The 13878-nt window shown below is 35.6% G+C and overlaps 1 protein-coding gene across 2 annotated transcripts in view; it reads left to right on the top strand.

Annotated features, from left to right (window-relative positions):
* LOC138703702 (uncharacterized) overlaps positions 1-13455 on the top strand; it is a 48600-nt gene extending 35145 nt beyond the window's left edge. For both annotated transcript variants that reach the window (XM_069831804.1, XM_069831803.1), the window contains exons 10-12: positions 4025-4243; positions 7299-7432; positions 13257-13455. In XM_069831804.1, coding sequence (XP_069687905.1) covers positions 4025-4243; positions 7299-7432; positions 13257-13440 — 537 coding nt within the window. In that variant the 3' untranslated portion in view covers positions 13441-13455. The remainder of the gene's footprint in view (positions 1-4024; positions 4244-7298; positions 7433-13256) is intronic.
* The last annotated feature ends 423 nt before the right edge of the window (positions 13456-13878 follow it).

Raw genomic sequence — 13878 nt, 5'->3', positions numbered from 1 at the left:
AACACAAATAACAATGTCAGAACATTCAATCGGTTTTACATGTGGGAGTGAAGCAATAGCTATTTCAGGTCATTTCAGATTGTAAGTTAGAGTTATGAAAATATCCTCTCCTCTCTCCCCTCACCCCTCCTCTCCCTCTGCCCTCGTGTCCTTGTGCCCTCGTGCCCTCTGGCCCTCGTGGCCTCTGGCTCTCGTCCCCTCGTTCCCTCTGGCCCTCGTGCCCTCGTGCTCTTGTGCCCTCGTGCTCTTGTGCCCTCGTGCCCTCTGGCTCTCGTGCCCTCTGGCTCTCGTGCCCCCGTGCCCTCGTGCCCCCGTGCCCTCGTGCCCCCGTGCCCTCTGGCCCTCGTACCCTCTGGCCCTCTGCCATCATGCCATCTCTCTTCTCTTCTCTTCTCTTCTCTTCTCTTCTCTTCTCTTCTCTTCTCTTCTCTTCTCTTCTCTTCTCTTCTCTTCTCTTCTCTTCTCTTCTCTTCTCTCCTCTCCTCTCCTCTCCTCTCCTCTCCTCTCCCCTCCCCTCCCCTCCCCTCTCCTCCCCTCCCCTCTCCTCCCCTCCCCTCCCCTCTCATCCCCTCTCCTCTCCTCTCTTCTCTTCTCTTCTCTTCTCTTCTCTCTGCCCTCTGGCTCTAGTGCCCTCGTTCCCTCTGGCCCTCGTGCCCTTGTGCCCTCTGGCTCTCGTGCCCCCGTGCCCCCGTGCCCTCGTGCCCCCGTGCCCTCGTGCCCTCTGGCTCTCGTACTCTCTGGCCCTCTGCCCTCATGCTCTTCTCTTCTCTTCTCTTCTCTTCTCTTCTCTTCTCTTCTCTTCTCTTCTCTTCTCTTCTCTTCTCTTCTCTTCTCTTCTCTTCTCTTCTCTTTTTCTTTTCTTTTCTTTTCTTTCTGTTTTCTTGTTTTTTGCCTTCTTTCTCCATTTGCTTGCTTTCTACGTGATTCTCAATCTCTCCTACTGTATCTTAGATCCTTGTCATTGTCACAAGTTTCATATATTCAATCTCTACATTGCCTTCATCGTCATCATCAGCATCATCATCTGAACTTTCATCTACGATCTGCAGAGTAGTGTCGATCACCACGTAAGTTTTCATCCAGTGTTACTTTGTTAGATAAAACACACTTAAGGGAATAAATAAACTGCACTAACAAAAAATTTTCTATTAATACTATTGATACATAAATCTGACGTACACTTCCAAATAATTATATCTAATAATAAGTTGGCCAAGCGTGTAAGTTGCAACCTGCTGTCACGACTACTATAGTCAGCAACTGAAAGACGGAGGCATAGCTAGAAGAAGGAGGTGCTCTCTTGGCGGGAAAAGTAGTGAGGATCAATTGTTTATCCATTATACGTTAAAATTACGTACGACAGAAGTTTTAAACAATGGTATTACTTCCTTGTGATCAGGAAGAAAACAACTGTTTGATCACAGTATAGAGATATGTTCTTTATACTGTGGTTTGTTTTCCACATACCCTACTTGTTTAATACAAGTAGTGTTAAGTTCATAACAATAACCTTAGTATCTCGTTATCATTATATTACTTCTCTTCAAATAATTATCTACAGTCAGATGGAAAGAAGTTTATGAGATTATACGTTCTCGTGCATAAATTCGAAACTTCACGTTGATGTCGATGTTATAGGCATTCCTAATTTATAGTCTCAACAAATGTTGACGCGACATCCGTTGACTGACCACGCTGTTACGTAAGTTTTATAATTTTCAGTAATATATATAGCCGTTACTCAGTATATTATAGAAATGAAGATCTAATATAAAATCTTCTTTCTCTGCATCTACTTACTTAAGCCTGCAAAAGATTTCACTTTCATATCATCAGTATACCATTATGTGTTGCATTAACTATAATAATATTTCATTTTTAATGGTAATAATGTCACCAAACATTCTTAAGTTTTATAGTTCTTAATATCGAATACACAGCTGTACTCGGAAAACTACAGACCAGAGAATCAGACTTGTAAATTATTTTTATACGTTATCAAAAAATTACACAAATGAAGATCGACATATTAGCATTATGATGTGAAAGAATCTGACCCATCTGAACTCTAAGTATGTCAGCAATCTTGTAGGTCATGGAGTTTTTCCTCCGTAAGAACACGGTGCTTTTGTCGTCTTTTTCTGTCATTTACAGAACCTGTTTCATTAAATCTATTAAATAACCTTAATATAGTTTTTCTTCAGGGTACCGGTACTGGCCTGTCAGAAAATTTGCGTCTGAATTTTCGCCTCATTGAAGCACACGGTTTTCTATTCTTTATGTAGGGTAAAGTTGCCTAATTCCGTGATACTCCTAATTCCGTGATACGTTTTTTTTTTTCACTGAATGTCACGAGGTTGGGTATCTTGCTAGGAAGTTTAACGATGTCTCAAAAGTAGGTGAAAGATGCACTCTTTCGAGAAAGATGTCTGGCGCTATGGTCGAACGGCAAAGCTTTGATTGACATTCAATTTTTAAAAAGTATCACGGAAATAGGCACCTTTACCCTACGTGTTGTGTATGTAAATACCTTCCCTTAATGAATATCTGTTTACCATGACGAAACAATCTGTCCTCAATCTCAGCTAAACAAATACTGTCAGGGGCCAAGTTACAGATAAATGCTTTATTTATAGACGTCGTAGTGTTGATATGAATGGGAATGGCCTTGTATAGCTCCATCAGCTTACTTATTGTCTTAGCGGCAGAAGCGCGGCCTCCCACCTAGCACATGGCCGGTCAATCATCGCGGGCATGATGGCGAAGAGACGCACTGTAGAACTGAAGGATTAACTAAACGTATCGTGAATTCATTCTCCTTTCTATTCAAGAATGATGTACCATTATCCATTGCATGGGGTCTGGAAACATAGGAACACCACATAAAGCACTTTGTACTTATTATTAGGGACTGGATTTTTATGTAATATCAAGGTGTGAAATATGTACTGTACATATTTATGTAAGAAAAATAAGCTGAATATGTACCAAAATATGTAAAATCATGAAAATATTTAATATCAATATCTGGCAGGTATAGGATAGGTAAGACTCTCCAATTGTGATTTCATAGAGCACCCGACTTTTTTTACCGCACACTTGACACATCACTATTTTTCCATCTGTAGTGAAAGCTTCGTCCATCGCAATCCATAATTTTATTTAAAGTAAAGAGGTCACGCAATAATCTGAAAAGCTATTTATTTTATTCTTTCGACATCTTTCCAGTTTGTTCCTTCACTCCAGCTTCTTTTCAAAAGTCGGCTACTTTATTGGGGCTCATGTCAGACTTGACACGGGTTTTCCGTGGAAGGATTAGGAAGAGGATGGGTACCAGTAAGGTTGCAAATTGCATGAAAACTGCTTGTTTTTAAGAGGTGTGCAAAACAATTATAGTTCGAGACAAATCATGTTGTCCTCGTCCCACTCCACCGCATGAAAGCAACGCTACTTTCTGAGTGATTTTTACAATACAAGGTAGTTGTATGAGAAAGGTTACCTTTCTTTTTACTCATATTTACAGTGGGTGGTATGCGATGAATGCCTCTACTACTTTCTGGAACTAAGGACGTTATGTTTCGTCCCGAAATATATCCTTTTTCTTGGGTAGGTAAAAAAGGCTTTTTAAATCTGTGTATTTCAAATTGTGAACTTCCCCAGAAAGTTTTTTTTTCCCCCTTTCAGAGAAGTAAAAATGAATAAAACCTCTAAATATATAGATTTATGTAATACCAAGCCATAATATGTAATGTTGGGGTAACTATGTAAAAATATGTAGTATCAAATTTTGATATATTAACGGCCATTACAAGATTCGCAAAGATTTGTTATTTATACACGGTTAGGTTGAAAGGAATATAATATGTAATTACATAAAAATCCGGTCCCTACTTATTATAATTAAAATTTATTGCCATTACTATTTTTACCATTTAAAAAGTTACACACAATATTTTTTTTTTTTTTTTTTTTTTTTTGTTCTTTATATATTTCTTCAGCATTTTCCTTGTCTCTTTACATGCAGGGTATTATGTGGGGTATGGCGTGCATTGTATTGATCTATGGCGACATAAAAATTCCATACCTGAAGGGAGAAAACTACACACTGCCATCAGCATACAAGACTGTTTACACTTCGAAGGACAGGTATCCTTCAGAACTGGCAATTATGGGGATCATCAGCTTCTGTCTTACTTTAATCAACATCTGCTGCATCTTCATAACAGCTGTTGTTGTGCTTAAGGTTAGTAAGTAATGTAATGGAATGAAGTAAATATTTTATTTTCTTATTGTTGTTGAATATTGATATGAAAATAAGTCTCGAAAGTTGTGCAATGGATCTCGTAAGATTCTGGTAGAACAATATATGAAAACAATGCCGATTATGAGAGGCATTGGCCATTATTATTTAGTTGATTTTGTTATTATTTTTGTCAAATGGCACCTGTTATAAGAAATTGACATCTCTTAAATACCCATTTCCATATGATCAATTTTTTTACTGTCAATAATATTCCTTGACTTTCTTGCTCTACCTAAACATGATGCTTGCCGATTGTAGGGGACTTGCTCTGTGTGTTTATCTATGTAGGTAAACATCAGCTTTCTTCTACATCGATGGAGCAGTGCATATATAAGTATATAGGGGTTTTGTTAACTAACGTATGTGAAATAAAATAAATTAATAACATTTAAAAAAGTGATTAGATTCCATGGAACTACTCTGCAGTACATATAAGGATCACCTTCAAATTTATACAGATGGATCTCTAAATCCTAATAATGGGACATCAGGAGCAGGATATTATATTCCAAAATATCAAGAAAGTTATTTCATACCATGTTCATCCTCCTCCAGTCTTGACACTGAATTGCTACCTATTGATGCTGCTCTTCAGTGTGTTACTCAAATTTCTGAAAAATCTATTTGCATACTTACCGACTCCAAGGGGGCTATATTTAATATAATTAAATATGTACCAAACCTATATGCACATAGAATTATTCCAATTCAGAAACAACTAAGTAAACTAAAAGAACTCCAAAAGGAAATAATATTTCAATGGATACCTAGTCATTGTGATATACCTGGAAACGAGAAAGTCGATAATATTGCAAAGCAGGCAACATATTTACAACCAAGACCTCTTCAAGTGATATCTCTATCCAGTGATTTTTATTCAGTAAAGTCTCATTGTACAAACCTATGGATCAACAATTTTGGCTCTCTTCTGACAAAGGAAAAATTTTACAGTCTGTACAAAAGAAACCAAATGACCTGGAAATGTACAAAAACTTGCCCAGACATGTTCATACATTTTTAACAAGAGCCAGAACAGGTCACATTGTCACTCAATTGTACCTACACAGATTTCACATTTCTGATAATCCTACTTGTCTGTGGTGTAATAATCATGATGAAGATCTGGAACACATTCTTCTATACTGTCCATTCATAAACCACAAAAGAAGTAAATTAAAATCATCAGTACCAGTTGCAGAAGACACAGCTCTGCAGTATATATAGACTACACCCCAACTCTGGCTACTAGCAACAGGCATCTATAATGAACACGGATCAAAATACCCCTCATTTCTCGTGAAAAACAACTGAATAGACTACAGTGGACTATAGTGGACTTTATGTTGTCACCAAACAGCTGGATACATTAAGAAGATTGATTTGATATGAAAAAAATGAAAGTTTGTTGCAATATAATAGTTGACTGAATAAGGCATTATACATATTATTAATGAGGATTGGAGTTTGGTAGTAAACATTATATATAAAATTAATACCGATAATTAATAAATTAGGCTGAAGGAAACCTATATGAATGTATTGGACCAGGAGTAGCAATATTTAGTCATTAGTTTGTACATCTTTTCTTAAGTACTCGTCCAGCTTATGAAAGTAGTTATTTAGTAGATAATGTTTTAATGAATTTCGGATGGAACATTTTGATTTCTGGTCGCGAACGATGTCTGGAAGGGTGAAAGCATTTGCAAAGAAATCTTTTGTTTTATAGTGTAGATATATTTTGCCTACATCGATACACAGTATATTGATGATGTTACATTTCATTACGTTTCTGGGAGCATAATTTTCGTGTTGTTTGGGATACAAACAGAGCTACTATGATCCTTTAACTCTATTAAATATAGAGTATAATCTAAATTTAACGGAAGAAATACTGAAATCAGAAGTAAACACTGAAATAATGAAACAATTGTCTTTAGAGACAATCGATATTAGGTACCCTCCACAAAACTGGCTTCATTTATACACCGACGGATCCTTGATTTTCAGGGAACAAGGTGCAGGTGCAGGTGTTACGTGCTGTCTCTTCTCACTTTATAGATCTCTTGGGTATGGAACAACAAGTTTTCATAGGGAAATCATTGCAATAAGTGAAAGTCTCAAGAATCTTCTATGCCACATCAATAAATTTAAGAATGCAGTTATATTGTCAGACTCCAAATCAGCTATTCTATCAATAGTCTTGAGACACATATCTTCATCTCAAACAGCAGAAATAACTAAAATGCTCTCTCAATTTATAACACTCAATAAAAGAATTATCGTATTACTATGGATACCATCCCATTGTGGAATCCTGGGAAACGAGAATGCGGATGCTTTAGCAAAGAAGGGCACCACTGCTACTTACAGACCTAAAATAAATGTACGTATTACTCTGTGAAAAGATTTATTAAATCTACAACAAACAAAATTTGATAACACAATCTCAAGGGAAAAAATGGAACTCTCTGCATCATAATCCACAGTTAATTCCCGATTTACCATGCAAATCGTCTGTAGCTGCATTTAGATTGGCAACAGGCCATGACTCTTTGGCCAAACACCTGCATAGAATTGGAATATATCAGTCCCCTAACTGCCCATTTTGCAACTCAAACCAAGAAATGGATTCGGAACACCTCAAAATCTGTGCTTCAGTGGCTGATCATGACAATATCTTTGAAAAATATTGGAGTGCAAGAGATCAAATGACTTTATTGTCAAATGCCTGGCATTAGAAAACAACAACAACATTTCATTATTGTTCTCTTGCTTTCTAATGTTTGAGAAGACAGTCAGTCCAACACTATGTGCATATAAGTTTCCTTGAACCTACATAAAGATGGGAAATTAAAAAAGTGATTGCGATTTTCCCTATCTCTTGTTGAACCTGAATGCGTCACTGCAGAGAGAAATACGGTATATAACATATTAGAACAAATATTAAATGGAAGTAATACTGTAAGATGGTCTCATGTTTCATTTCCTTTTACAGATTAAAGAAGTTGCAGCACCGTACACTTCGAGTCCAGACTTGAGACGTTTCTGGGAGCATGATATTCGTGTTGCTCGGGATACAAACAGAGCTACTATGACCCATGGACATGACAAACGCAGTAGTGACAAAGAGTGAGTATGCAGTGTTATTAAATTCTTTATAGGCCTATATGGTCCTCCATATATGATGCTTTCCTCATACTGCAAGCTCAGTGGCATTTTCGTCTATACATATCGCACAGTTACTGCGGAATCAGCGCCGTTTCAACAGCAGTAACTTTAAAATGTATGTGTGACCAATTAGAAGATACACATTCCCCTTGTGGCAATCTATTAAAATCTAGACGATTTCTGACAAGTGAATGTATGTATGACCAATTAGAAGATACACATTCCCATTGTGGCGATCTATTAAAATCTAGACGATTTCTGACAAGTGAATGTATGTATGACCAATTAGAAGATACACATTCCCCTTGTGGCGATCTATTAAAATCTAGATGATTTCTGACAAGTGAATGTATGTATGACCAATTAGAAGATACACATTCCCCTTGTGGCGATCTATTAAAATCTAGACGATTTCTGACAAGTGAATGTATGTATGACCAATTACATGATACACATTCCCCTTGTGGCGATCTATTAAAATCTAGACGATTTCTGACAAGTGAATGTATGTATGACCAATTAGAAGATACACATTCCCCTTGTGGTGATCTATTAAAATCTAGACGATTTCTGACAAGTGAATGTATGTATGACCAAATTAGAAGATACACATTCCCCTTGTGGTAATCTATTAAAATCTAGACGATTTCTAACAAGTGAATGTATGTATGACCAATTAGAAGATACACATTCCCCTTGTGGCGATCTATTAAAATCTAGACAATTTCTGACAAGCGAATGTATGTATGACCAATTAGAACAGTGATGTCAAAGCAAGCGCATTTTTCTGACCTTGACGTCGTGCGCGGGCATTAAGCACTAGGTATGCTAGGAGGAATAAGCAGCCTGTAGGATTAAGAAAACAGTGGTGCACAAACTTCAAACGGAACGTGAAATTTTATGTCGTTATTTTTATATGGTTTCTTTCTGTTTATTATTTTCTATATTGTCTGTAAAACAAAAGTATTAACACCTATTTCTTAGCCTAATATTGCAGTTGTGTTTTAAACGTTAATAACATAATAAAGAGTAAAGAAGGAATATTCACACAAATTCCATAATAACTACAACTATACTGTACTAAGTGAATTAAACACATCATTCATAAAGAAAGTGTTATCCCAAAGAAAGACGCTGAATATGACATAATAAGTTTAAATTGATATTGATGGTATCTTTGGCCTTATAAAAGTAATCAAAACAATATTATAGTACAAAGCAAAGTTGTCTAGGTATATGTTTTAACTGTAACTAATATTACATAATAAAACTCTTATCGCATTTTGCTTTTAGGTGATATTGGTGCGCAACTTTCTGTTATCAGAATATTAAATTATCTCGAAATCTGCTGAAGCTATAGAGCTGACGTTTTACCAACACATAGGAACATATTTTTTGTTTGTGATGTAACAGTATTTGCTTTGTTAATTCATTTCCTTACAAACATTTTCCATGCGAATATTTTCAAACATTTTAATACACTATCTTCAGTAATACCTATTTACGATATATTAGATTTACGAAAACCTTGTTTTAGTACCTGTAAGGCTACTAAACAAACATATCTGAAAATTTCACTTTTCTGTAAAAAAAAGTTGAGAAAATATTCCTCTTGAATAAAAAAGCAAACTTGTGAAAAATTATCATTAAAATTAAAACTTACATTCTTATAATGCACTTATACTTCTCAGACAAATCTAAAAATTAACATGGATACAGTTTTAATTAAGTTCTCTTCCCTTTATCCATTGAATCAGTGCTGGCCATCCCTGTATATACCCTACCAAGCGGCATATACTACCTCTTTCGTCTGTCTCTTTCCTTTCCACTGTAAAGTGCTCAGGCTCTCCTGGGCTCTAAAGCGCGCGCTTGCTCCTATGGGCATCAGTTGACATCACTGAATTAGAAGATACACATTCCCCTTGTGGCGATCTATTAAAATCTAGACGATTTCTGACAAGTGAATGTATGTATGACCAATTAGAAGATACACATTCCCCTTGTGGCGATCTATTAAAATCTAGATGATTTCTGACAAGTGAATGTATGTATGACCAATTAGAAGATACACATTCCCCTTGTGGCGATCTATTAAAATCTAGATGATTTCTGACAAGTGAATGTATGTATGACCAATTAGAAGATACACATTCCCCTTGTGGCGATCTATTAAAATCTAGACGTTCTGACAAGTGAATGTATGTATGACCAATTAGAAGATACACATTCCCCTTGTGCGGAAGAAGCACAAGGTATTTTGTGAAGTTTCAAAGCTAAATAATATAAATCTTGGCGATGTTTGCCCATACTCCAAAACACTACTGGGTCAGTGGTGTTTTTTTTTTTTTCAGAAATATATCTTTTTTTAATGTCCCAGTTCTTTGTGAAATCTTGGTTCAACTTACCTAATAGAAAGTTTTGTACTTCTTGCAAATGTTTACTTGAGAGCAAAAATTGGGATAATGACATACTGTACTTGAGATGAGTACAAGTGTTCAGGGTGTAAATATTAATGGCCATTTCTTTGCTAGAATCCACATTATTTGCCAACTTCTGAAATTGCCTTAGAATTTTGAGGTCCAACCACAATTTTGCTACATGTGCAATTGAAGTATCTGGTTTCTGAGAAATGATAATAATTAGTGTAAAAGGGATAATGTTATCCTGTACCTCATCAAGAAACTCATCATCATATATTAAGACTTTGACAGTTAGTTTTACTTTCTTAAACATATTGCCATTTTCAGTAAGAATTTTCATATGTTTTTTATTTTTTCTCTTGCATTGCGCAAACTCAGAATCTAAAAAAATCAGGGTTTAAGCTAGAAAATAAATAATTGTTGCAAAAATGCACAAATAAAAAATTACATATATATATATATATATATTTTTTTTTTTTTTTTTCCACATAAAAAAACAGTATTTTACATGAGTATATTAGGGTTAAAGTTTTCTATTTACTTGAGATAATATAACATGAATATATTTTGAACATTTTTTATTTCTGTCGTTGTTATGAATAAGAGAAATGTAAACTTAATTTTACGACAGTTACAACTATCAACTCAAACACATGAGAAGTCTACATCAATCATAAAGAAAGCGCTTAATTATACGAAATACATTAAAAAAATAATATCTGTAAATACAAAACATAATTGAATAACAATAACATTGAATTTAGCATGAAATAATACATATAGCGTCCATAAGTCAACAAATATTATGATACATACTAGAGCAAAGTGGAATATACAGACATAATCATACAAACAAATATTTGATACACAAGTAAATTTACAATTTACACACACACATCCTTTTATAGCATAGGATAGATGGACAATTCATATTACTTAAGGTTAAAATTTTCAAATAATACACACAATACAAGAACAATATTGACACTTACAATTTTCTATTGATGTGGTTAATGAAATTTGTGAATGTTTTGCGACAACATTTTCTACTGAAAATGTTGTACAATGGCTTATTGTAGCTCATATTACGTTTATTTAGGTGCATTTCAATGCTGTATCGTCTATATCCATAAAGTGGGCAATCAAATAACAAATGTTCTACTGTTTGTTCACTTCCACAAACGCATTCATTTCCGCTCTCTACATTAATATGAAATCTCCTCAAATATGAAATAAATTTACCATGGCCGGATACAAATTGTGTGAGAATGAAATCAGGTATAAATAATGTGCACTTTAAGCGGCTATGTGCATCGGGGAAGAATAGATGTGCACATTGCGAAATGATTGTGCAATATCATAAACAATTGTGTAGAAAGATAAAATTAATAAAGTATGCAGAAATAAAAAGTTATGTATTTTGTTTCTGGGTGTTTTATTACTTTGAATCCGTCTTGTCACACTCTAGATATACAGTATGTAAATAAATCATAGACGTAGGTATGTTTAGAATCAATTACTGCTGAATTTATGTCACATTAAACTACGTTATTTTATGGACAAACTAAACATTGAAATTCTTTACTAGTAGGCCCTTCAAAATGTATTGTCAGCAGAGTGCTAACTCTTTTACTGAAAGGTGGTTTCTAATTCCAGTTTTTACAATATTCATGCAACTAAATCCTCGCTCACAATTTACAGTATGCGATGGAATTATATAAATTAAAGAGGAAACTGTTCACTTAACTTATATTGTGCCGTTTTAGTTTCGGCACTATGTGTTTCTTTCTTTCTTTTCTTTTTTCTTCCTTATTTATGTCATTTTTCTTGTTGTTAGTTACCCTTACTTCTCATAGATGGCATTGTATTCCGCCATTTTAGGTCTCTTTCTTCCTTTCATAGATAGCTTGTTTTCTTTCCGCCATTCATGGTCTCTTACTTCTCACGTATAAGGAGCGAATTTAAGTTATCACGTGGCATGGGCTTTAGATTTTCATTGGCCCTATTCACATTAATTATTAATTAGCGTCGGTTCTCCTGAGAGGGACGCTTGACGCGGTGCAGTCTGGGGTAGACACTTGAAGAGTATGGTTGTGTGACAACCGTGGAGAGCTGAGGGGTTTTTGTTTAGCAGCTATCTGTGATGGGATCACGGATAACCCAGTCCGGGCAGGGACATGTACTGCTGTAGTCTGGGCTTGATCGGGGATAGTGTCTTACTACGTGTAGAAGCGTGGCCGAGCTGTGGTGTGGTGTGCTGTGTGATAACGGAGGCATGAGAGTTGAAGAGAGACCATTGTTGTTTGGTTTCGAGACTAGCCTACCAGGGATCATAACAGGTTTTTCTACATCAGTAATTGTATGTTTCTTTTGATTAGTAGAAGTATATTTGATTTCATACAGAGTATTAGGTAATTCACGAATAAGCTGGCATTCGTCAAGTGTATATTTTACATTGGTTGTGTTTGGTTTCGTATTAGTGCTTTCTGCCACATCCGACAAGTTTGGACTTGTCTAGCAAGTTACTTATACTTATAATCTGTGGGTATAGATGGTGTTACTGTTGTGTGTAATGGTGAATGCCAGTTGAGTGACAATTAGTGGCAAGCCAGTTTCGATGTATTGGTGGAGTTATAGTTGGCTGTATTTCTACTGCATCCATTTTGTTCTTTTTCCAATTACCGGAAGTGCCAATTAATAAATGTAAACGGATAGTTGATTATTTATGCTGAGTGTTTTCTTTTGTACCACCTCACCCATGAGACAATCGACCCTATCATACGTTTGACGGCAGGGTAAAACTTAATCTTTTAAGTAGTATTTACTTATTATTTATACCAACTATTCAATTTAAACAGAGGCCCACCGTTGCACCAACTCTTTGAAATCATTTCCTGAACACGTATTGCTCAATACCTCTTTGAACATTGCCCATACCATTAGCATTTTATTTAGATTCATGTTAGTTCAAACACATCTCTGATTTCATTTTCTCCATTACCATCTTCGTTTCTGAAGTCCAATGTGGTTGTCGCATTTTTGCACATTTACATTCAAAGTTTCTTGCATTTTTAGAAGTCTAGTAGCAAAATGCGACAAATGCGACTGTGGCTTGAACCCTGAAAAAAAAATACATTACATTTGTCCACATAGATTACATAATCTACCTACTTGTTGTTTACATGTAGATGTAGACCATAGAACTTTACGCGTAGACACATATCACTACTCTGTAGAATCCATTCGGCCAGTAGAATAATCGAGCATATTTTAATGAGAAATGCTAGGAAATGACATCATGAGAGCATGAATTTAACAGAGTTCTATTACTATAAATTTATAGTGTAATATTTATTATCTTGCAGCCAAGCAATGAACGAACTGAGCTCTGTTCCACCAGACGAGCTGGAATATACCTTGGAAGCTGCTATACGTGAGGCGGTCGACGATGACACATTCCGCAAGGTGAACAGATGCAGCTACTCTACTAATCCTGCGGATGTGAGTAACAAATGCACAAATTCTGATTGTTATCATCTAGACTACTGAAAATAATGCAATTGAAGATTTTTTAAAACAGGTACATAGTGAAAATAATGCAAATTTGATATTATATAAAGTATGTGCTGAGCGTATTGTAGTGGCCGTCTTCTAAATTAGTTGTTAGAGGTTGAAAATTGGATGACGTGAATATGTTAGGAGAAAATACACAAACGATTAGGGAAAACACGGAAATTTTACTTGAAGCAAGTAGAGCGATCGGTTTGGAAGTAAATCCCGAAAAGACAAAGTATATGATTATGTCTCGTGACCAGAATATTGTACGAAATGGAAATATAAAAATTGGAGATTTATCCTTCGAAGAGGTGGAAAAATTCAAATATCTTGGAGCAACAGTAACAAATATAAATGACACTCGGGAGGAAATTAAACGCAGAATAAATATGGGAAATGCGTGTTATTATTCGGTTGAGAAGCTCTTATCAT

The sequence above is a fragment of the Periplaneta americana genome, chromosome 7 (assembly GCF_040183065.1).
Source record: "Periplaneta americana isolate PAMFEO1 chromosome 7, P.americana_PAMFEO1_priV1, whole genome shotgun sequence".
Lineage (NCBI taxonomy): Eukaryota > Metazoa > Arthropoda > Insecta > Blattodea > Blattidae > Periplaneta > Periplaneta americana.
This window is presented reverse-complemented; position numbering and strand designations above follow the sequence as displayed.